Genomic DNA, 25,350 nt, shown 5'->3' on the forward strand with positions numbered 1-25,350 from the left:
CTGGAGTAAAACGAAAGGAGAAACCGTGAGATGTGTGATGTAGGCCAGCCTCTCAGGCTTTATTGTGTACAGGCCCGCCAGGCACGAGCTGCTCTCAGAGTGGAAAGCAAGAGGAAAGAGAGATGAAAGAGTGAAGGAAGAAATTTACAACAGATATAGATGAAGTGACATCCATCTGAGATTTTTTTTACAGCATTTTTTGCAAATAATGTTTTGACAATAAAAATGATCATTCTGCTGTTCGTTTTTTGTTTGTTTGTTGGTAGGATGAATAGTAAAGTGTGAACATATTTAAAAAATAATTTAGAAAAGGAGAAATTAATCCAATCCACTGTTTCCAACATGTGCTGCACTCCTTTTTCCAAGCAAATACATTCTCTCAATGTTCAAGATGTATCTTCATCAAAGCTTCCAGCTGTGAGAGGTCAAATACCAGCCTGAAAGGGTCAGGGGGATCTCCTACCTGCCCCATGACTGCTCCTCTAATTGCTCCTCTTTCTCTCATTTACAGGGCTTAATGGGGGCCGGTGGGGTTAGAGAGCCAGGGTCAGAGGAACAGGGACCCCCTACCTCTCACCCTTAGTGTTTGTCCAGGCTGTTCATACATGTGTGTGTCAAGCACATGTAGTCCACACTTCCGCATCTACTTCTCCCTTCATGCTTTATTTGTGATCTACATGTCAGCTCATTTGTATCTCCAGGGATGAAGAGGATTAAGCTCCTTCCTTACATGACTTTACTCCACATGGGCCCAGAGGCCGACATGATCGCGCTTTCATTTGACTTTCTTTTCTCCAGCTTAATTTAAAACATCTCCATTTTGTTGTGGACATTTTGCTATGGCAACACACGGTAGGATTTCATGACATTATCCACTGGCCACAGGGGCAACCAGTAAAAGACATGGTGTGCTTGAGTTAAGCACTCGGGTTAGAATTTAAATTTTAAATACTTTAGCCTGAAAACACCAGTTGAAATGTGGTAGAAAGATCTATGGTTCAAATATAATGGCAAGATTAGAGGTGTATTTCCCCAGGATTGCAGGACCAAGTCGGTCCATTGCTTTAATTTGTTATCACTGTGAGAATGATAACCAGTGTGGAAAGCTTTCAAAGAGACATCCTTACTAGTGTTTATTGTAACAGTCCTCATGTCGCACATTGACATTAATCAAGCGCAGACAGCTTACAGGCAGACTGCTAACTTGTTGTTCATTTGCACATCTACTTTGCGTGTGTGTGAGACGATGTGCATGCTTACGTTCCAGCATCATAGGTTTAGATTACACTGTGCCTCTTTGATGTGAGAGAATGAATGACACAGATTAAGTTGTCAGGCCAGAAAATGATAGACGCCAGATGAGGCAGAATGACAAATAATGTCCTCTGGGAAGCCCAGGGGCACACTGCCAAAACAATAATGTGTGCATCTGTGAACTCATGGGTGGATTTGTGAGTGTTTGCTCACAGAAGAGTTATGGCGATAATCTTACATATGTGTAACCTTAATTGAAACAATCCAGAACTGTTCCCGTATACAGAGAAAATGGGAAAATTAGCCTCCCTGTGAAATTTTATGTTTTTGTTTAAAATTTTCCAAATACTTTTTCATCAGTGTAAGGAATTTTTCAGCATAGCATTTCTAAACATACTTATTTTCCTTAGAAGCAGAAATCATTTCTGCTTGACACAATAACAGAATTATTTCAGAAAGAACAAACAAATATTACCAAAGCCAGTGGTATTAGCTTCCTGAAAAACTGACCTTTTTATTGAGCCACAGCATAAAGTGCTGCTGTGCAGTGATGTGCTTTAACTTTTTGATGCTCAAATCAAGTTTAAACTGAGGGTTTTCTTGAATTTACACACAGTATAAAAACATCAGCAAAGGTTTAAGCTGTCATTTAAGAAATAATCATGCCAAAAACAAAATAAATCCCTTTAGATTTGAGGGGAAGAAAGATTTGCTGATGCCTACAAAGCAGGAGGCGGATATACAAAGTTATCACAGCGTTTCCAAGTATCATCAAGAAATTCAAAAAGTGCCACACAGTGCAGAACAAGACTGATAAAGGTAGGAAGCAAAGGATTTCAAAAGATTTCATCTCTAGCCAGTTTTGAAATGTGTCTTAAGATCCCAAAACAACTGCCAAACACTAATGAATGACTTAGCCAAGTCAGAGAACCGTAGAGAGAACTCAGTAATGGGTGACCTCCAATTCTGCAGAAGTTACACCTTCAAGCCAGACTAAAGTATGCTAAGGACAACCTTAGGAAAGCATATTGGAAGCACATCATTTGATCAAATTAAATAAACAAGAGTTTTTTTTGACCACAAAGATGCTGCCTTTAATTTAGAGAAAGAAAGGAGAGCTCAGGAGGCGTGTGTGAGACTTGCTGAAAACTACAGCAAACCGCTGCAGGCTGTAATCCAGCAAAAGGGACACAGAACTGATGATCAGCACTGGGTGTGCTGATGATTTTAACCCTGGCACCTTTTGTTTCTGTGTGAAAAGTGAAATAATTTAATCATTCAAAATAAAACCAGGATATTTGGAAAAGCTGTGCTAAAAAAAAATCTGTGCTCTGTTTGACAGCATTTGGCAAATACTTAAAAAAAAAAAAAAAGGAAATTTAAGAATAATTCTGCTTTCCTCCTATTCGTTACTGATTCTAAACAAGCATGCTGGGAATGCACCAGTTGAAAGTTGATGACTTATTAATAGATGAAACTGTATACTGTACACATACACACATGAAAGTACACATTAAATACTGTCCACTTAATCTTTTGTCTCTGATTTTTTTTTTTTTTTTTGATATATCTGTTTATGATAATCAACTAAGAAACTCACATAAACACACTGTCACTCCGACACATGAACATATGCACGAACACATGCATGCAAGCACTGACACAGTCACTTGATAACCTTTTACTTTGCCCACCCACCCACTCACACACACACTGGTTTTCTACAACAATAACACACTACATGTGCTGTGGATTCAATTCACTGCCTTCTCGTTCTTCCAGCTCAGATTTAAACTCCCAGTTAGATGAAACACATGTTTCAAACAGCTTCAGTAAATTCAAAGAAAAATACTTTGGCATGAAAATGTGACATAAATAGCAAACAGCGAAATGAAGAAAGCAGCATAATGAAGCAGGGTTACGTGATTAACACTAATTCTAGGAGTTTGGGATAAGTTACAAAATTAATGCTTGTGCTTAAATAAACCCAAATGGGTTTTTAGCTTTGAGTATTTTTACTTTGTCCCCCTTCAGAAGTCATGCTTAGAAATGGGGAAAATGAAAAATCAAATGCAGCTGCTTCAGGTCCCAGGACATAAGTTGCAGGCTCTGGGCCGCTTTGTTGCTTTGAGGCCCTTTTCAACTCATTAAAAGTGTTTTTATTGGCATACCAAGTCCACCTGTGAGTCATCCAACTCATGATGGCAACTTCAATGCATAGCCAAGTGCAAAGGTCACCGTTAAACAACAGTAACTCATAGGAGCAGGCAATGTCAAAAATGAAATCTGCACGGGTAAAATGCAGAGGAACAAAGCGCGGCCATGTTAATGTGACATTTGCTGCCCTCGTGGTGCGTCTTTTTCATTTATCAACTGACACTCGTGACATTCATTGACCACTGTGGTGTTATCTTCCAGATCAGATGCCCTTTAAATAAGAAAAAGGGCTTCGAAACGTGGTGTTTGTTCTAGGTGTATATTATTCTCACTGTGTTTCCAGGGGTTTGAGCTCCAGAGTCTAAATGTGCAAATATATATAATCCCTTACGAGCATTTGTTATCCATACTCTCAGAACATTTAACGATGCTCCCTGGGAGTGTAAAATAAATAAATAAATAAATAAATCACACTCTAACAGGGGTGTGGGCCCACTTTTGTGGTTGGATTTGTGGTTTCTCCATAAGAAAAGAGGTATGTGGGAATCTGTGCAACCATTAAGGCCTTCCTGGACTGCCCAACAATGAGGCAGCGAAGGAGGAATAAGTGGTGTTTGATCCTATCAACCAACATCTGGCCTACAGGAGGAGCTAAAGTTAGCAGCCCATGCTGATGTCATTAGGGTAAAATAGCAAGTATACTGGCAAAGGCACAGTGTTCCCAACATGACAGCACTGTTAGTGTAGTAGGGAGGTGGCAGAGATGAGGACAGATTATACCTGCTGGTGATTATGTAACTGACTCATCTTCATGTCCTTTTAACAGCTGATCTCTTTTGTCAGTCTTCAGCTCCTAGGCTGCTGGAGTTAGCAGGGAGGCCTCCTGGGAGAGAATGAGAAATACAGGGTGGATCAAGGCTGTAACAAAGCTTTTTAGAGTTTAATCAGTTCCACTCATCGAGAGTTGCTGGCCCCATCTGTCCAATCAAGTCCCATTTCCATGGCGGGCTCCTGGCTCCAAAGATGGCTACAGTACTGTCAGCCAGACTTTGATAGGCAACTCTGTTTCGAGGACCACCACCTCATCAGAGACTTGTGGTTCTTGTGTGGGTTTCTTTGGAACCTCTATCGGCCGGATCTCCTCGCTGATGTAATCAATAGCTCTGGCATGTGTTAATCATTAATAAACTGCTGTGGTCAGGATGATTTAAGCGCTGAGAGCACTCTGATATGATAATGTCATTAGATGTGGGTTGTTTAGCTCCTTAGGGAAGTTTTTTATTTTCATGTCCTTTTTGTGTGAGATCATCGTTTTGGAGCTCTTTTCAGTCTGGGACAATGAAGAAAAAGACTCCTAGCTAAACATTTAAGCAAGCCCATCCTAAATGATAGATATGTGTGGCACAGAATTACAACATCGATAGGACCCATATCAATTCAGTAAGGCTACGTTCACACTGCAGGTGTTAATGCTCAATTCCGATTTTTTGATCGAGTCCGATTTTTTGTCTGCTTGTTCACACTACAAATAAAATGCGCCAGCAAACGCTCTCTAGTGTGAACGCTCAAAGTGGCCCGCATGCGCAAAAGAAGACGTCACACACAACGCACTAGACCCAGAGCAAACAGTATTGTTTGACTGATGGCCCTTAATATAAAGACTTCGGACTTTACGTTTCCCAATTTTTGCTTTAAGTTATTTTGTTATTTACATAATAATGTAGATAACCTAATAATTATCCTCATTGCTGTTTTAGAGGAGAGGTGCTTCAAAGGAAAGTTGCAGATTTCTGTCAGAATCTGCAGATTATACAGTACAAATAACATGCTCACGTTTCTCCAACGTTGTCTTCCCAACAGTGTCACTGACATCTACGCTGGATGGCCAGGAAGCCTTCGCGATGTCTTCTCGGGCGCTTCTCCTGAGTTGATAATTGGCGTCTGTCTTGTGTCAGTGACGTAAAAGACGGATTTAATGCGACATTACCATCAAACAGCAGTCGCTTTCTAAAACATCGGATATGTATCAGATTCAGTACCACATACGAAAGTGACCCAGATCGGATTTGAAAATATCGGATTTGTGCCGTTCACACTGTCACACCATGATCGGATATGGGTCGCATAGGGTCATAAAAATCGGATTTGATGCGCTTTCGCCTGCAGTGTGAACGTAGCCTAAGTCTTTACTCGACCAGTACCTCATAGGAGCTGGGTACAGTAACTTAGATCACCTCACAAACCTAGCTACAACGAGACACTGACCTCCTACACCGTGAGAGAAGAGTGAACATTTAGGGTCAGGGGAGTGTGTGCTCCAGTTGCATTCCATTATGTTATCATCACAGACATTACATTCAATGTTATTACTAGAAGCAGCAGCTTCTTTTTTTGGTCTTTTTTCTTTAAGAGCAGCCAGAAAAGCAGAGCCTTTCCAGCTCGATCCCTCAGTCTAGCCAAGAAAAACCAAGTCTAATCCTCTTCTCCTTCCTCGGTGTCCAACCTCACACACAACTCACAGTAAGGCCTTACCTTTGCCACGTCTTTCTTTGTCATAAACCTCACCTGTCAGTACTCTAATTTCTTCATCTCTCTTGCTTTTCTACTCTTGTTCATTTAGATGAAAGATGTCAGTGTGTTGGTGTATCCATAACACACTGGTTAAAGATGCATATTTTTGCGAAGTGGACTCATTTTTTAAATTCTGCACTATTATTGTCACAATTCAACTTCACATCGCAACTACTCAGTATTTTTATTCCTTGTCCCCCTGGCCCACATCTTGAGACATTGTCCCACATTCTGACTGGCTCGACGGGTCATGCACTTTTCTAAAATCTGGATTTTACCCAACACATGTGAAGGGAAGGCTTTTTATTATAGGGAAATAAAGGATAACCAGTCTAAAGTTACATAAAGCTTTGCAGATTTTGCTGAATATGATGAAAACTACCTCAAAGAAAATGAAGCAGCAGTACATACTGAGAAATATTTTTTGCAGTGTGTCACAGGAGAGAATATAGTGCTAAAAAAATAGCGTAAAGTGGCACAGTATGTTTGACATAATAGGCTAAACACTGCTTAAGTTGTCAAATATGGCTCAAAAAGATTTGCCAACTTGTACTATCATCTTCGTCCCCATGACAACTGTTGCTGCGTCTAACAGTACTTCCACTTAGAAACTAAGATTCTCTACAGTTCAGTTTCAGCTATGTGGTGGACACACAAAAGACCTGTAACAGCTTGCAACAGAATTGAAAAATATGGTATGTCGTATTTATTTTTTCCCCTTTTGCTTACAGAGTTAAATTACCAAATGCTACTCGTTAATTGTGTTCAGCAAAGCCAATCACAAAGGCTGAATGCTAAGGCTAAGCACCCGGCGTATGTTTAACACCCTGTCGGTTAAAAGACTACCTCCAGCTGAAGTCGGGCAAAACGTTTAACATACGTTTAACGTACGTCGTGTATTCAGCGTTAAGTAATGTCTAGTTTCCCTTTTACATTTTGTACTATTATCCACTTTAGTAACGCGTGTATAAACTTATATGTGCAACATATAAAGCTTCAACTTTTCATACACATTTAATATTCGTTAAATCATATCATTGAAGAAGTAGGTGACTAAACCCAGCTGTCATTGCTCACACGTACATTTAAAAAAAAAAATCCTGCTCGAAAGAGTGAGAACACAGGATTTCCTGGTTCCGGGGTACCTCATCCACCCACAGATCCTCCAGAGCCCAAGCCTTCAACTCGTCAGAAATACAATGTCTTCAAAGTGGGGAAAGGCTCTATGAGAGATCAGAGGGGAATATTCTCTGAGACAATCTCTACATTAAAATTCCAGGTAAAGGCTTCTCTGATTCCTCTAAAATGACTGATTGTTGTTGCTCTAATGAGAAACTCTTGACTAATTGCTTATGTGTATGCGGTTTGTACACCTAATGCCCAGCAGGTGTCAGAGCCTCAGTCCATGCTGACATTTGGTCATAACTCACGGGAGGGTGAGTTGTGCTGTATGACATTTTAGACATCTGATATTTTATTGTTGCATCGATTTTTTTTATTTTAAATCTAGAAAAAAAAAATCCCAAAACATTTTGTGCTATCTGTAAAATCTGACTTCTGTTTACTTCAAAAGCAGTCGCCAAGACTCCACCTCATCGGCCCAGATGGGCTGCTGAGGATTGCCTTGTACCACATGTACAACATAATTCATTCTTCTCGGAGAATCCATACTTTTGCCCGGGTGGAGATAAACCCAAAGTCCAAATACCCTACAAAACCCGTCCTGGCTCCATCCCCCGCAAATTAGCGATAGAGAGGTGTGTACTATTTTTGTGTACTACACATGGCATCTGCTGCTGTAGTCATGGTTATTTTGAATACTGTAAGACCAGATTCAGTGGTCACGTCTCATATAGTGTGCAATACATGCTCATTTTTCCTTTATTGTACAGCAGCTTTTAGTAGAGTCATTAAGTTGTTTTATCTCAAAGTCCTGCTGTGAAATAACTGCGTCTTTATATACTGTGTTGCTAACAGATGTCGAAGGGAATACTTACATTTGCATGTTGAAGAGCTCCTGGCAGAAAAGGGCATAGATTCTGATCTCTTATTGCCAAGACCATTGAAAAATAACACCATACCAGACGGTCCTATTTCGCTGTTCCTCCCACTGGAGGTGAGCCTGTTACACAACTGTCCAATCAAGTCCCTCTTTTTAGACTTTTTTTTTCTCATTGCAATACTTTCCATATTTATATATAATGTTATATACACCAAACTTTCCCATGTTTTTTATTAAGCTGTTTGACAATGAAGAATATGACTGCCGGACTCCAGAAGACTGGCTTGCTTTGGGCAATGCTGAAGGATCACCTGATCGAAAACCTATTCCTGGAAAAGCCCTGCTACCTACAGATGATGAAATTGCAAATGGTAAAGTATCATGTAGCTGCTGTATTGGGTGCTGCGCTTGGAGTTGGAGCTTGGCCTCCTAATGTCTGTAGATCTATGTAGGCAAAGGTCAATTTAAAATCAGTGAATCAATGAATCTTCAGCCGTTTTTTTAAATGGTGTTTAGTTTGTTACAAATGATACTTAGGATATAGTTTATCTGTAAACTGCATTTCAACAATGTGTGGTGCTCATGTTTTTTGGCACTTTTTCTTCCTTTTAATCCTTTTTTGGGATTAATTTAAGATATTCATTAAAAGGTAATGAGAAGCAATTTATAAGTGGCCATACAACAATACAACACAGACACCAGTGAATTTAGAATTAAATGTAGTAATGTGTTATTAAATCCCTCTTTTCTGTTCTTTTGCAGATGAGTCTGCAAGCGCGAGCCCACCTCCGAAGTACAGCTGGCATTTAGTTGGAATTCTTGATTACTGTACGGAGAAATGTCAGTATCTGGTAGAGAAGGTCCACCAGACAGACAAAAAAGGAAGTCCTGATATAAGTGAAGAGCATAAGGAGAGTAAATCCCCTGGTTGGTTTCAATGTTTTTAAACTGTTGTAACTCTAGAGTGTTGTCTCTTCATCTCTCTCTCTGCTGTTACTGACCATGTCATTGATCTGTCGCCCTCTTTCTGCATAGAAACAGACTCTTTCATAGCAGGCAGTAAGTACTGGATACCCAGGATCAGACTGTTATTCTGTGCTGAAGACCCACGTGTCTTTGTTGAGCGGGTCGGGTTTGCCCTGCGCTACAGAGAGGAAACAGAGGCACTTATTTTCTACCACTTTTCAGTGGACTGCATGCCCATCTCTAGGAAAACACCGTCTCTCAATACTGATAGTCTCCAGAGTATCAAACAACGTGCCCTCTCAGCTCCTGGCCTTAAGCTGAAAAAGTGAGTGATATCCTGTCTTATTAATTCTATATGATCTGCTTTTTTACTAACTAACAGGATGGATAAATGCAATATTGTGTGTGCAGTTTAGAGACGTGTGTTGCAGGCTTGGAGAATGAGGTCAGACTGGATTATGACCGTACAATGAACCGCTTGATTTTTGACAAAGTAGTGATGAGCTGCCCTGAAGACCTTTCACATATCACCCTGCCACAGAAGGACCCTGAATATGTGCCCTCACAAGGTAAGATATTTTGCATTATGCACTTACTGGTCACTCAGGTCATAATTAAGGAAATGTAGCATCTGCTAACACCTTCAGAATCAAAACACTGTTGTGTTTTATCTATGCAGGGTGTGTTCCGGTTCCTTACTCTGCCTATGAGGCGAATCGAGCTGCATTTATTTTCAAGTCCATGCAAACTAGGCCAGAGCTGATCTGTGTGCTTTCTGAAATGTGGCATGAGTGCAAAAAAGTAGAAAACATGAGGCTGTTCAACTTGATGTTGGGTAAACCACTTCCATTGGATCAATTTGAACTTGACCAGTCTCAGACGCATACTCAGGTACTGTTGCACCGAGAGAGTATCAAGTAAAAACCTGTGTTTACCGGCCGGGGTTGCTAAATAGGGCAAATTAGCCTGTGAGTGCAATCCCCAAATAGTGCTGATAGTTTTGGTCATTTTTATGGGTAATTTACAAAAGTTGTGCTGTTTGCAAAGCACAGACATTTCATTTCACTATCAAGTGCAAAAAAGTTTCAGATTCAATGTTAAATATTGGCACAAATAGCAATAAATAGTGAGTTGCAAGTGTTAGTAAATCTGTTTGCATACTTGATTTAGATATTCTCTGTGTTTTGGGCCTTAAGAAAAAAACTCCCAGACATCCATATGCAACAGAGTTAGTCGCAATAATCTCAGACTTTTCACCTCTAACATGCAATTTTGCCACTGCGTGATCTTTTCAAATTTCAACAGTACTTTGTTTTTACACCAGAAATGAGTTTGCTCTGGCAAATCTGGCTAAATGTCTTCATATCCCTTTTTTGTTCTGACTTGAAGAACAGTCAAACAAAAACATACATCTTAGCCATATAAACAACATAGCGTCTGTAGTTATTTAATAAGCTCATAGGAGATTATTCATTTTGTTTCTACAAGTTTACCAATATAAATATCTTAATCTAACCTCTCTTTCCTTATCCAGATAACCCTGTTTCTTAGAGATAACTGGACCAGCACACTGTGCAACAGCATCCGGTACAACCTTGCGAATATGGGCAAGGGAACATACAACATAAACGAGACTTGCTGGGAGACTTACAAGGTTTCTAAGCTGTCTAAACTCCTCAATCTGGTGCATTACAACATGCAGGACTCCCTCCGTGTCCTTGTGAAGAACTCACTGGTCAGCCTGACCAAGGTCGTGATGGATGCCTCCCACAATGTCCTGATGTGTCCTCAGGACTTCGTCTGGGGGAATGACCTAATCACTAGCCACTACAAGTACGATAAAATGCATTTGCACAACTTTCTCTTTTCCTTTTCCCATTTTTTGGACTTTGTAATAATGAATGAAATATAACTGATTACAATACTTAAAATAATAATTATTTATGTCTGTAATATAACAATTATCCATGTCTAGGCCAAAGAAGAATCCTATTTTCCTGGTGGACCTGGTTCTGGATGAGAGTGGGGTTCATTACAGCACCCCCTTGGAGAATTTTTCAGCATCTACAGTGAACCTGTTTGATAACAGCATTATGTGCACACGTAGTGTGCCTCTGCTTAATAGGGTAAATCAAATCTCCTGAGTAATACAGCATACTTTACAAATGAGAATGCAATGAGGCTTCAAAATATAGTACTTTGAAAAAAAGGTTCAAGTAGTCTCTCTTTTTGTAAAATTTTACTAGGAAAAATGGGACGGAAACATTCAAGCATAGATGGAATTAAAGTATATAAGACAAAAACAGAGAATTTGTGTAGTTCTAAGGAGCTCGAAGATTAGTATTTACTATGACCACCTTGATTCTCCTGCACAGTCTGCACTCTCTTGAAAAAGCGTTCTAAGAGAGTGTAGTGTTCAGGATTAGTTTTCCAGGCTTCTTTAAGGACATTCAAAGCTCCTTGGATGTGAGTTGTCTTTCGTTTCATGACAGAGTCTCCACTGTGTCTTACAGATGGACACTCTTTTGTCCAACTTTTCATTGATTTGACTTGTGACAATAAATGCCTAAAGATACAATTTAAAAGTGGACCTTTGCAGCCTTTGAGTTAGGCACCGTTTTTATGTTTGAATTGTTCTCTGAAAATAAGTACTAACCCTAAAATTTGTAAAATAAATAAATAAATAAATAAATAAATAAATAAAAAGCAGCCAATGTCCAAAGAACTTTGAAAGACCTTCAGAAAGCCTGGATAACTACAGGGAGTGCAGAATTATTAGGCAAATGAGTATTTTGTCCACATCATCCTCTTCATGCATGTTGTCTTACTCCAAGCTGTATAGGCTCGAAAGCCTACTACCAATTAAGCATATTAGGTGATGTGCATCTCTGTAATGAGAAGGGGTGTGGTCTAATGACATCAACACCCTATATCAGGTGTGCATAATTATTAGGCAACGTCCTTTCCTTTGGCAAAACGGGTCAAAAGAAGGACTTGACAGGCTCAGAAAAGTCAAAAATAGTGAGATATCTTGCAGAGGGATGCAGCAGTCTCAAAATTGCAAAGCTTCTGAAGAGTGATCATCGAACAATCAAGCGTTTCATTCAAAATAGTCAACAGGGTCGCAAGAAGCGTGTGGAAAAACCAAGGCGCAAAATAACTGCCCATGAACTGAGAAAAGTCAAGCGTGCAGCTGCCAAGATGCCACTTGCCACCAGTTTGGCCATATTTCAGAGCTGCAACATCACTGGAGTGCCCAAAAGCACAAGGTGTGCAATACTCAGAGACATGGCCAAGGTAAGAAAGGCTGAAAGACGACCACCACTGAACAAGACACACAAGCTGAAACGTCAAGACTGGGCCAAGAAATATCTCAAGACTGGTTTTTCTAAGGTTTTATGGACTGATGAAATGAGAGTGAGTCTTGATGGGCCAGATGGATGGGCCCGTGGCTGGATTGGTAAAGGCAGAGAGCTCCAGTCCGACTCAGACGCCAGCAAGGTGGAGGTGGAGTACTGGTTTGGGCTGGTATCATCAAAGATGAGCTTGTGGGGCCTTTTCGGGTTGAGGATGGAGTCGAGCTCAACTCCCAGTCCTACTGCCAGTTTCTGGAAGACACCTTCTTCAAGCAGTGGTACAGGAAGAAGTCTGCATCCTTCAAGAAAAACATGATTTTCATGCAGGACAATGCTCCATCACACGCGTCCAAGTACTCCACAGCGTGGCTGGCAAGAAAGGGTATAAAAGAAGAAAAACTAATGACATGGCCTCCTTGTTCACCTGATCTGAACCCCATTGAGAACCTGTGGTCCATCATCAAATGTGAGATTTACAAGGAGGGAAAACAGTACACCTCTCTGAACAGTGTCTGGGAGGCTGTGGTTGCTGCTGCACGCAATGTTGATGGTGAACAGATCAAAACACTGACAGAATCCATGGATGGCAGGCTTTTGAGTGTCCTTGCAAAGAAAGGTGGCTATATTGGTCGCTGATTTGTTTTTGTTTTGTTTTTGAATGTCAGAAATGTATATTTGTGAATGTGGAGATGTTATATTGGTTTCACTGGTAAAAATAAATAATTGAAATGGGTATATATTTGTTTTTTGTTAAGTTGCCTAATAATTATGCACAGTAATAGTCACCTGCACACACAGATATCCCCCTAAAATAGCTAAAACTAAAAACAAACTAAAAACTACTTCCAAAAACATTCAGCTTTGATATTAATGAGTTTTTTGGGTTCATTGAGAACATGGTTGTTGTTCAATAATAAAATTATTCCTCAAAAATACAACTTGCCTAATAATTCTGCACTCCCTGTATTGCTCAAGACTACTTTGGAAAATCAGAAGAAGCTCTAGCTCCTTGGAAGTAAAATGCAAAGAAATGGGGGGTACTCTTATAATGATGAATTTTGAAAGTGACACTGATATTTGAATAGTTTTGCATGTGCCTGTACCAGTTTGTGTTGCAGAAGTTATTTATGGTTGGGGAGCCTTTACTTGAGTCAGTGCATTTGGAGGAACCACAAATAACCGAGCTGAGGGAGAACATCCGTAATGTTCTAATACAAGCAACCATACCTCTCAGGGCTTATGCTGCTGAGTATGAGAAGTACTTAGAGCTGCACAATTTGGACATACAAGCTTACATTCTCACGTAAGTCTGTGTTTGAAGTGACGTGCCCACTTTTCACAAGTGTGAGATGTGGGTCTGTTGGATATGTGGCCTATTACTGAATGAACTCGTGCTTTTCTTGTTTCTCTCATGTCCCCATCATTTGGCTACCAGATCTTGTGGTGCAGAAATGACATCCCAAGAACTGAAAAAAGAGGTGCAGCAGCATCTCAAAGAAAAGAGAATAATTGAACAGTCCTTGCCATCCTCCCTAGTGATTGGTCCATTTCATGTTTGTGTTAACGGGGTACGCAAGTCTCTCTCAGAAAAGAGAAAGGAGTTAGCCACAGCACTACTAGACCACCTTGCTCTGAAGCTACGTATTCAGGTTGACCAGGTAAGGCTAAATATTTTCTTCTAAGAGAACATGAATAATAATAACTTTAATTGCTATTTATTTATTCATTTATTTATTTTTATTTATTTTTAAAGACATCCTTAAATTCAGCTTGAAATGACATTTTTCTTGTTTTTCTCTTAAATTTTGGTTATTTTTTTATGTGTAGGCATGTGAAGAATGTGAAATTATTAACAGAAAGCTACGTGAGAAACCCTTTGGCATCGAGGAACTGAGTGAAAAGAGGCAGTGGATGAAACAAATCCCAGAACAGCTTAAGAGTTACAAGGTCGAATGGGTGAAGTGGGTGTTTCTGTAGTACATATTAAATTAAGAATTACTTTATGAATCCATCCTTCTTTTTCTCATCTGCAAACAGGAACATCTTGCCAAGACCTTGTCAGACTACGAGCTCATAGAAGAATTTTTCCACTCTCTTCCCAACAATGATGTCAACAAAAAGTAAGTGTATGATTAGCGTTAGTTAAAAGGGAATTTGTTTTAGATACCTTGTAGGAGACTTTGTGAGATTTATAGTGACTTATCTGTGCAGGTGGAAAGCCATTGAATGGCCACAAAAGATAATCAACCAAATGGAACCAGTAGCCACCCAGCACTTGGAGGATGAGGAGTGCTTCCGCAAGATCCATCTAACTGAGCAGAGCAACTTTGAGGAGCATTTAGCTAATCTACAGGTCAACTCAATCGACTATATTTTTTACTTTTAGCTTTTCTTTCCAAGCTCCTTAGACTACGATGACCTGGATGACTGAGAACCTTCACAGACTTTTAGCTGGAGGTTTCTTCCTGTTAAAACTGAGTTTTTTATACCAAATGTCGCCAAGACCGTCATCAAAGGGGGTCATCTGTTTGCTGGAGTTTTGTCTGTATTTTTGTAGGGTCTTTACCTTACAAAATAAAGTGCCCTGGAGCAACTCTTGTTGTGAATTGGTGCTACGTAGATAAAACTGATTTGAATTGTTTTTTGCTTTATTAAGCAGACACTTAGAGCAGCGTGTCCACTATATGAAAGAGCTTCTAATTATACTGATGTTGCATGGTTCTAAAGTAGTCACTGTATGTTTCTAGATGATTGTTGCTAGGTTTGCGAGCCATGGAGACATTGATCATGCCCATGAGATGGCCAACAAGGTCAGGCAGACAAGCAAGCAACTTAAGGAGTGCCAAACTATGGCCCAAATTTACAACAACAGGGAACGCTTGTTCGGCATGACAGTCACAAATGTAAGTAAAACAGTGGCTCGGGTTAAAGGATTTTTGTGTGATTAATTCAAAAACTAAAGAGTATCTATTTATTATGGGCATTAATGTTTATTACAGTATGACCGTGTGCAGAAGCTTGTAAAAGACTTCCAGCCTTATAGAGATTTATGGACCACCACCTCTGATTGGCTGCGCTGGAGTGAAAGCTGGTTCTGTGACCCACTGTCTTCCATTGATCCTGAGCAGGTTGAGCACATTGTCACTGAAGCCTACAAGACCATCCACAAATGTATTAAACAGTTCAACGACATTCCTGGTAGGTGATACGTGTATTACCATTTAAACTTCACAAAGCTGTGCCTTCCATTTCAAAATATGACTGACATTGTTGTTTTTTAATGGGCTTTTCTTGGTGTCTTACACAACTCTAGACTGCCAAATGGTGGCAAATCTAATTCTCAGCAAGATTGAGGACTTCCGTCCTTACGTCCCTCTAATTCAGGGACTAAGGAACCCAGGGATGAAGAGCCGCCACTGGGAGATGCTTTCAGAACGCACTCAAATTAAAGTCATGCCTAAAGCCAACTTGACCCTGTCTCACTGCCTGGAGCTTGGCCTACAGAACTACGTGGATGACATAGCTCAAGTGGCCGAGGTGGCTGGGAAAGAATACTCTATTGAACAGGTGCTGCTGAACAAGAATCCTTGTTTAAACTGTTTCATATAGTGTTTGTAAAAAATTTTTTAATGTTGTGTCTTTTTTTTATCATCTGCAAAATGTAGTTCAGATAGGGATGCTTCTGCTGTTTTAAAGCACTAGGGACTCTACTCATTTTGGCTATGTACACTGTCAGTGTGTGATTTATTTTTTTTTTAGCTAAAACTGATGCTGCTTCCTCTTTTCTCCCATACCTTTTCACCCAGGCCCTGGAAAAGATGGAAAAAGAGTGGTCCACAGTAGTCATTGATGTTTTGCCCTACAAGAACACAGGAACTTACATTTTAACGAGCCCAGATGAAGTGTCTCAGTTGCTCGATGACCACATTGTCATGACACAGAGCATGTCCTTGTCCCCCTTCAAAAAAACATTTGAGGCACGAATCAACTCCTGGGAAAGCAAGCTCAGAATGACTCAGGTGCACAACATAGACACCTATCAGCTGTGGAAGTCTTGTGATTTGTGTTTCTCATGTTGTGCTGCTGCCCTCTTTTGGTGTATACAGGATGTACTGGAGGAGTGGCTGATGTGCCAGCGTTCGTGGCTGTACCTAGAACCCATATTCAGTTCTGATGACATCAATCAGCAGCTGCCTACAGAAGGAAAAAGATACCAGCAAATGGAGCAAAATTGGAGGAGTATTATGAAAAGTGCCTTTAATAATCGAAAGGTCAGAGAGAGGCTTAGAGTTCTGTGTGGAACTAGAGAATACTGGTGGTTCACAAGTTGTTGTGGACTATATATGATTGTTTTTGTGAATGTTTCTAGGTGATTGATCTGTTTCCAGATGCTCATCTACTAACGCAACTTAAGAATTGTAACGGACTTTTGGAACAGGTGCAGAAGGGTCTCAGTGAGTACTTGGAAACAAAACGAAGTTTATTCCCCAGGTAAGACACAGACAAAATAGATCAGCGTTAAAAATATATATTTTTTAAAATTAATTATTTATTTTTTTAATTTTACGTGAAGAGCTTTTGTAAATCAACTTTTTCTACGTGCCGTCCCAAACAGTGAGGAAACCCCTCAAAACTGCCTTTTCCTGTTACCTGTTATAAAGATTTTGAGTGTAGGTAACAAAGTAACTGTGTTTGATGCACCCTAAATATTTGCTTGTAGGTTTTACTTCCTGTCAGATGATGAGCTCCTGGAGATTCTGTCCCAAACCAAAGATCCCACTGCAGTTCAGCCACACCTGCGTAAATGCTTCGAGAATATTGCACAGGTTTGCTTTGGCTCACTATTACATATTAAGACAACATGTGCAAAACATGGCTAAAGTAGTTAAGTAATGAAGTTGGATTTCTATCGTTTCTTAGCTTCAGTTTCAGTCAGACCTGCAGATCACACACATGTACTCTGGAGAAGGGGAACAGGTAAAACTGTTCTTTCCAGTTTGTCCTACTGGTAATGTGGAGGACTGGCTGAGGGATGTGGAGAAGTCTATGAAAGCTACTTTAAGAGATAACATTGACCGGTCACTCAAAGACTACCATGAGGTACATGAACCTGAATTTTATTGTTTTTCACACGTAATAGGCATTTCAATAAGATGCTATGTGATCTATTTTCTCAGCAACCACGTGTAGAGTGGGTGTTATCATGGCCTGGTCAAGTGGTGATAGCAGGCTGTCAGGTTTTCTGGACCGCTGAGGTGTCAGACGCTTTGGAGCAGAGAAACTTAGCCACTCGTCTTTATCCCCAACTACAGACACAGGTGTGGATGTGATTTAGACTAGCCAGTCAAAAATATTGCCATTTTATGGCTCTCATTGCACTGAACACTGTTCACACGAGAGTCTAACAACCTTGTTAACATTCTACCTTTTTTTGTGAAGTTGGGGGACTTGGTGAAGCTTGTGCGAGGACAGCTCTCCAAGATGCAGCGAGCTGTGCTGTCTGCCCTTATTGTCATAGAAGTCCATGCTAAAGATGTAGCAGCCAAAATGGTGGAGCAGGAGGTCTCAAGCATCAATGACTTTGAGTGGATCAGCCAGCTAAGGTTTCCTTCTTATTTTGCTGTTGTTTTTACTTCAGTTCCTTCATGGGGTAAATGTGAAACATTGTAGGTGCAGAAGGAGTGTTACATTTATGCGATGCTGTTTGTAGATACTACTGGGCAAAAGGTGATTTGTACATCCGCGCAGTGAATGCAGAATTCCTGTATGGCTACGAGTACCTTGGTAACTCTGGGCGGCTGGTCATCACTCCACTCACTGACAGGTAAAGGTTACTCTACCCTGCTTTTAACTGAATATCATTCACCAGTTTGAACACTAATCTGGCTTTTTTAGATGCTACTTGACCCTGACAGGAGCTCTGCACCTGAAGTTTGGAGGGGCACCCGCAGGTCCAGCAGGCACAGGAAAGACAGAAACAACTAAAGACCTTGGAAAGGCTCTGGCGATCCAGACGGTAGTTTTCAACTGTTCTGATCAGCTGGACTTTATTGCAATGGGCAAATTTCTCAAAGGACTGGCCAGGTAACAGCTTGTTGGTATGACACAATGATTCAGCTGTTACAAAATGTAGCACCGTACATTTGTGATTCCTTATCTGGCTCACACTTTGTAGCTCTGGTGCCTGGGCCTGCTTTGATGAGTTTAATCGTATTGATGTTGAAGTGTTGTCCGTGGTGGCGCAGCAGATCACCACTATACAAAAGGCCCAGCAGCAACGGGTGAGAAGCTGATTGCACTTTTTTACACTTTCACACCCCCCTACCTACCAGCTACAGATTTAAGTATCACTTAAATATGTATACATATATATTACCTAATTCTTTTTATAAAAGATAATTATGCATGTTATGTATGTTATTTTTTTAGGCAGAGAGGTTTGTGTTCGAGGGGGTAGAGATCCCTCTTGTCCCCTCTTGCGCGGTATTCATCACTATGAATCCTGGTTATGCTGGCCGCACAGAACTGCCTGACAATCTCAAGGTTTGACATGATAACTCGAACTTAATTGTGTCATTGTAACACTGAGGATAAGCTGATGAGGTTCAAAAAATGAAATCACATCTTCCACAGGCCCTGTTTCGTCCCGTGGCCATGATGGTCCCTAACTATGCGATGATAGCTGAGATCTCCCTATACTCATTTGGCTTCAGTGATGCCAAAGTTCTCTCCAACAAGATCACAACAACTTTCAAACTCTCCTCTGAACAGCTGAGCTCTCAGGTATGAACTCAGAGGAGTCTTCATACCTCCTCATAGATGCTATAAATGGCACCACCAGTGTCATTTACAGCAGAAAACTGAAACGATTGTATTTTATACACAATCTGCCACAGTTGGGAGTGATACACTACTCTCTACCAGTGAGCATTTTTATCACTCATTGGTAGAGAGTCTTCAAATTTTCTGCTTTTTTCTGGTAATTTTTTTGTGGTTTGTGTAGTTTTGCTTTAATATTGATGTTCATGTTGTGTTTGTTGTTTACTAAATGATGAGAACAGCTAACTAAACTGCAGTAAATCTGGTCAGTTTGAACAGAAATTCATTTTTGTTTTTATTAGTTTTTGACTTTGTAAAATTGGCAAATAGGACATTAAACTGTATGTACAGTCATAATGTTACAAAGAGTTGAACTCTGTGATGACCTTTGTGTTTTGTCCTGTGAAGGATCATTATGATTTTGGTATGAGAGCTGTTAAGACTGTGATCTCAGCTGCTGGAAACCTAAAAAGGGAAAATCCGAACATGAACGAGGTGCCATTATTTTTCTCTTGTGTGTATCTAGAAGTAGATTTGTGAGCTGTGAAAAATCTTTTGATTACAAATTTAAAAATGATATTATTTTTCAATCTGTCCTGTAGGAGCTGATTTGTCTTCGGGCCATTCAAGATGTCAATGTACCAAAGTTTTTACAGGACGACCTGAAGCTCTTCAATGGCATCGTGTCTGATCTTTTTCCCAAGATAAAACAGGAGCCGATCAATTATGGCACACTGGAAGAGTCCATTCGTAATGTCTGCACTGCGAAGAACCTCAAAGATGTCGATGGTCAGTGTTTCTAAAAGTGTTTCTTTTGTCTTTATTTTTGAATGAGTTAATAACAGAACTGGTGGGCATTCCAGGGTATATTAATAAGTGTATTCAGCTGTATGAAACCACTGTGGTGAGACATGGCCTGATGTTGGTGGGACCTTCTGGATCAGGGAAAACCAAAGTGAGTCATTTTCATGTTGTTCTTGTGTTTAATGTTTTTGTGTTACTTTATCTTAATAAACACTGTGCATTTTAGTGTTATGAGATTCTAGGTGCAGCAATAACAGCTCTGGAGGGCCAGCCCTCTGTGAGCGGTGGTGTTTACGAAGCTGTTCAAACATATGTCCTCAACCCAAAGTCAATTACCATGGGACAACTTTATGGAGAGTATGACCTGCTCACACATGAGTGGTAAGAATGCCCCTTCTGACACGATTTATAGAGGAGTTTAAAAAAAGGCACCAACATTTTGGCTTTTTTTCCACCCGTGTAGGACAGACGGTATCCTCTCGTGTCTTATTCGCCAAGGCGTAGCATCTATGGACCAGAAGAAAAAGTGGTACATGTTTGACGGGCCAGTGGATGCTGTGTGGATTGAGAACTTGAACACTGTCCTGGATGACAACAAAAAGCTTTGTCTCAGCTCTGGCGAAATCATTAAGCTCACCGACGTAAGATGAAGGTTTCGTTTTCCCAACCTTGGGTTTTCAGTCAGTCTGTTATCTCTTCACCAATTTTGTTTTGCATCTTTCTCGAGTAGGTAATGACCATGATGTTTGAGGTGCAGGACCTGGCAGTTGCATCTCCAGCTACAGTGTCTCGCTGTGGTATGGTTTACTTGGAGCCAAGTATTCTGGGACTCACCCCTTTCACAGAGTGCTGGCTGAGGCAGATTCCTAAAGCCCTGAAACCATACAAAGAGATGCTCAGCTCTCTGTTTGACAGGTTTCTGCAGGTAAAAGAGTAGTCAACATAACTGAGACAGTATAATATTAAAGCTTCTGGCTGTTACAGTGTTTATAAAAACAGTTTAATTCTCTGTATTTTATTCAGGACTCCATTACATTTGTCCGCACTTCAGTAAAGGAGGTCATCGCATCTCTGGACAGCAACCTTACCTGTAGTCTGCTTAAAATGATGGACTGCTTCTTCACTCCCTTCAATATTAAAGAGGTTTGTGTCAATCTTGGCTGTGTCAGAATGTCTCTTATAATACTCATCCTTCCCTCACAAGTCTTTCATCATTGTTTAGGGTGAGAGGCCACCACCTCAAGCGAAATTGGACCATCTAAAGGAGCTGATTGAGCCCTGGTTCTTTTTCTGTCTGGTGTGGAGTGTAGGAGCCACAGGAGATGCAGCTAGTTGCCAGCGCTTCAGTGCGTGGCTCAAAAACAAAATGGCAGAAGAGAGGGTCAGCTTATCATCTTTGCTTTGGCATCCCAGACACATTGAATATATATTAAGTATAATATATGTTCACTGGATAATTTTTGACAGCAGTTTATTTCAACATTGTAAATGTATTTCTCCTTCAGATCAACTTGTGTTTTCCAGAAGAAGGCTCGGTGTATGACTACAGACTTGATGATGGAATAAGGAATCAGGATGGTGACGATGAAGATGAGGGAGGAAAAGTAAACGAACAGAAATTTTTGCATAGATGTTAGATGAAACTATCGCTTCATTTTTTGCTGAGTCAGCCTTTTTTCTGTACTATAGGTCCAGTGGGTCAGCTGGATGAAGTATGCAGAGAGTGTAGTAATCACCCCAGAAACAAATTTTTCAGACATTATTGTTCCAACTGCAGACACAGTGAGAATGTCTTTCCTGTTGGATATGCTTTTAACCAACAAGAAACCTGTGAGTGCAGCTTCCTGTGATTAAAGTAATTTTTAAGGTTTTCAATGGAAAGTTGAAAATGTTGAAAAGATTAAAACAGTTTAATCTGTTTAATGTGTGTGTGTTTCCAGGTGCTCTGTATTGGGCCAACTGGCACAGGAAAGACCCTGACCATGTCAAATAAGTTGCTAAATAGCATGTCTGCTGAGTATATCACACACTTCCTCATGTTCTCTGCCCGCACTTCAGCCAATCAGACTCAAGATTTCATTGACAGCAAAGTAGACAAAAGGTGTGTTCCAAATTAAACCAACTAGATATTTTCAGCAAGGCAACAATATCGCTGAGCCTCGCCCTTTGATTGGTGCATGTGCTTGTGTGTCAGGTGGAAAGGTGTGTTTGGACCTCCAATAGGGAAGTACTTTGTATTTTTCATCGATGACCTAAACATGCCCATGTTGGAGACCTATGGGGCTCAGCCTCCCATTGAACTGCTGAGGCAGTGGATGGACCACGGAGGCTGGTACGACAGGACTCAGATAGGTGAGAGCTTTCAGCCTATTTCATGTTCTCACTTTTACTGTTCCCAGGAATATTTCTGTGTAAACATTTGAACCTTTTAGCTTCATTTTGTATTAATTGCCTAGTTGTACCATCTGAGGACATTCTTACAACATTGATCGTTCATGTTCCAACACTAAAATTTGTGTTTTATTTCAATATTTTGGATCAGAAATGAAGCGTTCTCTTTTTGTTGGTACACAGGGACTTTCAGGCAACTAGTGGATATCAATTTTGCCTGTGCCATGGGACCCCCAGGTGGAGGGCGAAACCCGATAACTCAGCGCCTCACACGCCACTTCAACTTCTTGTCGTTTACTGAACTGGATGATGCCAGCAAGAAAAACATTTTTTCTACCATTCTAGGAAGTTGGATGGGTAAGCAGAACTACCGAGTCCTACCACTGGGTTTGAATTTAAGACCACATGTTAACGTTATGTTAGTGAATGCAGGATAGATATTAGCCTAAAAACCATTCTGGCTCATTATTTGTTCTCTTTCACATGGAAATATGAATAAAAAGGAACCAGGCAGTGAGTTTAGGGATAGAGAAAATGGAAATGTTCCTAATACTCAGTCAGTTTTATACGTGTTTCTTTAATACAAAAAGAACTAAAGTGTTTTTGAATTATGGTCAGGTAAAACAGCTCAATTGTTAAATGGAGGATTTTGGAAAAAACAAACTTGGACCAGTGCTTTGTGAAAGTCTTCCAATCTAATGCATTTCTTTATTTCTCTGTGTGTCTCTCTATCTCTCTCTTTTTTTCCTATCAGCACCCGTACCAACAATCCAGCCACTGAATGAGTCTCTTGTAGATGCCACTATCCGAGTCTACTCTACCATTACCTCCCAGTTGCTCCCAACTCCAGCCAAATCCCATTACACTTTCAATCTCAGAGATCTATCCAAAGTCTTTCAGGGCATCCTCATGGCTGAAGCTAGAATGATAGAGGTGAGTCTGACATGATTAGTTATGTTGGTAGTTATGATTAAATAGTCATATTTATAATGTTGAATACATTGTAGGTCTATCCTTTCGTTTCCTAATGTCACATGACTTTATTCTTTACTGTAACCAATGAAATAAGTAATGTCATTACATTATAGCACTTTAAGATCGACCTGCAAAACTCAGACGACAGGACTTACAGATATGAGCAGAGCATTAATAATTCAGTGGCAACTGCGGAGATTATTTTAAAATCCCAAGTCCAAAGTTAGCTTTTTTGTTTGGGTTTTTTTGCTTGTTTATTTTAGGATAAAGTACAGCTGCTTCACCTGTGGTACCACGAAAGCTGCCGGATTTTCCAGGACCGCCTGGTGTGTGATGAGGATAGAGAGTGGTTCAAAGGGGTCCTGAAAGACTGCATTGAGGAATTTGACTGCTGCTTTGAAGAGGTTGTCCCCTGCCATCCTGTTTTGTACGGAGATTTCATGGATCCCAGAGCTGACCACAAAGGCTATAAACTCATAGATGACAAAGAGAAGGTGAGCGCTGTTACTCCAGCCTTAAAAATTGTTTCGGTGGGTGATTATTTTTTTTCTTTTCACTTTTTCAAACAGCTGATTTATAATCATGGATCTTTTTCTGTTGGCCTCATGAATGTGTTTTTGTCCTTTCAGCAGAACTAATTTTAATCTTGTTTTTCTTTATATGAAATTGTCTAGTTGGTAAAAGTAATGGAGGAGTACATGGAAGACTACAATCACATCAGCATGACCAAGATGAAACTGGTGCTCTTTATGGATGCCATTGAGCACGTGTGTCGTATCAGGCGGATCTTGCGGCAGCCCCTAGGCAATGCCCTGCTCCTTGGAGTGGGTGGCAGTGGACGCCAGTCACTCACTAAGCTGGCCTCTTATATGTAAGATTCCTATCATTCTTATAGCTGAGATGTATTTGAGATGTAGATTCAGTAACATACAACTATCAGCCTTTGGTTGCTTTTATTTTACGTTAAAGTTTAATTGTTATAGAAACATGGAGAATGTGCTCCAATCATGTTGTGGCTCAGCTTTCACAAAGCATTTGTTCATACTCAGATCAGAATATGAGTGTTTCCAGATTGAGCTCTCTAAGAACTATGGCCACACTGAGTGGAGAGAAGATATTAAAAACATCATGTTCAAGGCAGGCCTCCAGAACCAGCAGATCACCTTCCTCTTTGTAGACACACAGGTATACTGCCGCACATTCTTACCATCTGATATTCTTGACTGTATAATAAGCTGAAGAAACTACATGTGTGGATATGTACTTTTACTTACTACGCAAAACCTGAGTCAATTTTTAAACTCACTGTTAAAAGTTAACTGTTAAATGTCCAATCACCAGATTAAGAGTGAGTTGTTCCTGGAGGATATCAACAGCATTTTGAATAGCGGTGATGTGCCCAACCTGTATGCATCAGATGAGCAGGAGCGTATCCTGATGGGAATGAAGCCAGTGGTGCTAGACCTGGGCCACCAGCCAACTAAAGCCAATCTTATGGCTGCCTACATCAGGAGAGTTCGCAGCAATATTCACACTGTTCTCTGCATGAGGTTAGTAACGCTGAGTTTTAATGTGTAATCTCCCTTTCCTGCTGCTTATATTTGCATTCTTCTTTTTTTCCACTACAGTCCCATCGGTGAGGTGTTTCGTGCACGAATGAGGCAGTTTCCTTCACTGGTGACGTGTTGTACCATAGACTGGTTCAGCACTTGGCCAGAGGAGGCTCTCCTGGCTGTGGCCACATCATTTCTTAGTGAGATACCTCAAGTGGAAGCAAACCCAACTGCCATGAGGGGACTGGTGAGAATCCTGGATTTTGTGTCTATGCATGTAGACAAAGCCAGAAAGCACTATGTTCAAAGTATATGTAATAAAAATAAGACATTGTAGCAACCATGGTGATAGCTTTCACACATTTAAAGATGAAGCCAATTTGCCACCGGTGTTAAGTTTGAGAGTTAGCATTGTATACTTTCCTTTTTCATGGGTTAATTGATCATTTTTATTCCCTATATAGTCAGCATCTGTCTTTATGCTTTCTTTTTTCACATTAAG

General features: G+C 40.4%; 2 protein-coding genes across 2 annotated transcripts in view; one reads left to right on the forward strand and one right to left on the reverse strand.

The window, feature by feature from the left end:
* LOC145428749 (uncharacterized) overlaps positions 1–25,350 on the reverse strand; it is a 217,496-nt gene that overhangs the window by 175,677 nt on the left and 16,469 nt on the right. The window lies entirely within an intron of this gene.
* dnah1 (dynein, axonemal, heavy chain 1) overlaps positions 6,552–25,350 on the forward strand; it is a 29,495-nt gene continuing 10,696 nt past the window's right edge. Inside the window, exons 1-51 of the mRNA XM_080301403.1 lie at positions 6,552–6,677; positions 7,094–7,261; positions 7,367–7,418; positions 7,556–7,739; positions 7,960–8,098; positions 8,223–8,355; positions 8,747–8,911; positions 9,020–9,275; positions 9,362–9,519; positions 9,630–9,841; positions 10,485–10,783; positions 10,926–11,076; positions 13,413–13,609; positions 13,742–13,964; positions 14,134–14,253; positions 14,344–14,426; positions 14,518–14,659; positions 15,054–15,209; positions 15,306–15,504; positions 15,620–15,873; positions 16,113–16,325; positions 16,413–16,577; positions 16,676–16,797; positions 17,027–17,132; positions 17,227–17,406; positions 17,484–17,624; positions 17,746–17,909; positions 18,017–18,130; positions 18,202–18,390; positions 18,482–18,587; positions 18,736–18,849; positions 18,940–19,089; positions 19,534–19,620; positions 19,728–19,914; positions 19,989–20,080; positions 20,156–20,310; positions 20,393–20,570; positions 20,660–20,854; positions 20,953–21,072; positions 21,152–21,310; positions 21,435–21,533; positions 21,619–21,759; positions 21,870–22,030; positions 22,124–22,281; positions 22,504–22,677; positions 23,075–23,253; positions 23,559–23,789; positions 23,970–24,166; positions 24,345–24,480; positions 24,637–24,845; positions 24,924–25,095. Coding sequence (XP_080157529.1) covers positions 6,675–6,677; positions 7,094–7,261; positions 7,367–7,418; positions 7,556–7,739; positions 7,960–8,098; positions 8,223–8,355; positions 8,747–8,911; positions 9,020–9,275; positions 9,362–9,519; positions 9,630–9,841; positions 10,485–10,783; positions 10,926–11,076; positions 13,413–13,609; positions 13,742–13,964; positions 14,134–14,253; positions 14,344–14,426; positions 14,518–14,659; positions 15,054–15,209; positions 15,306–15,504; positions 15,620–15,873; positions 16,113–16,325; positions 16,413–16,577; positions 16,676–16,797; positions 17,027–17,132; positions 17,227–17,406; positions 17,484–17,624; positions 17,746–17,909; positions 18,017–18,130; positions 18,202–18,390; positions 18,482–18,587; positions 18,736–18,849; positions 18,940–19,089; positions 19,534–19,620; positions 19,728–19,914; positions 19,989–20,080; positions 20,156–20,310; positions 20,393–20,570; positions 20,660–20,854; positions 20,953–21,072; positions 21,152–21,310; positions 21,435–21,533; positions 21,619–21,759; positions 21,870–22,030; positions 22,124–22,281; positions 22,504–22,677; positions 23,075–23,253; positions 23,559–23,789; positions 23,970–24,166; positions 24,345–24,480; positions 24,637–24,845; positions 24,924–25,095 — 8,088 coding nt within the window. The 5' untranslated portion in view covers positions 6,552–6,674. The remainder of the gene's footprint in view (positions 6,678–7,093; positions 7,262–7,366; positions 7,419–7,555; positions 7,740–7,959; positions 8,099–8,222; positions 8,356–8,746; positions 8,912–9,019; positions 9,276–9,361; positions 9,520–9,629; positions 9,842–10,484; positions 10,784–10,925; positions 11,077–13,412; positions 13,610–13,741; positions 13,965–14,133; positions 14,254–14,343; positions 14,427–14,517; positions 14,660–15,053; positions 15,210–15,305; positions 15,505–15,619; positions 15,874–16,112; positions 16,326–16,412; positions 16,578–16,675; positions 16,798–17,026; positions 17,133–17,226; positions 17,407–17,483; positions 17,625–17,745; positions 17,910–18,016; positions 18,131–18,201; positions 18,391–18,481; positions 18,588–18,735; positions 18,850–18,939; positions 19,090–19,533; positions 19,621–19,727; positions 19,915–19,988; positions 20,081–20,155; positions 20,311–20,392; positions 20,571–20,659; positions 20,855–20,952; positions 21,073–21,151; positions 21,311–21,434; positions 21,534–21,618; positions 21,760–21,869; positions 22,031–22,123; positions 22,282–22,503; positions 22,678–23,074; positions 23,254–23,558; positions 23,790–23,969; positions 24,167–24,344; positions 24,481–24,636; positions 24,846–24,923; positions 25,096–25,350) is intronic.

Source organism: Astatotilapia calliptera, chromosome 5 (genome assembly GCF_964374335.1).
Source record: "Astatotilapia calliptera chromosome 5, fAstCal68.1, whole genome shotgun sequence".
NCBI classification, from domain to species: Eukaryota; Metazoa; Chordata; class Actinopteri; order Cichliformes; family Cichlidae; genus Astatotilapia; species Astatotilapia calliptera.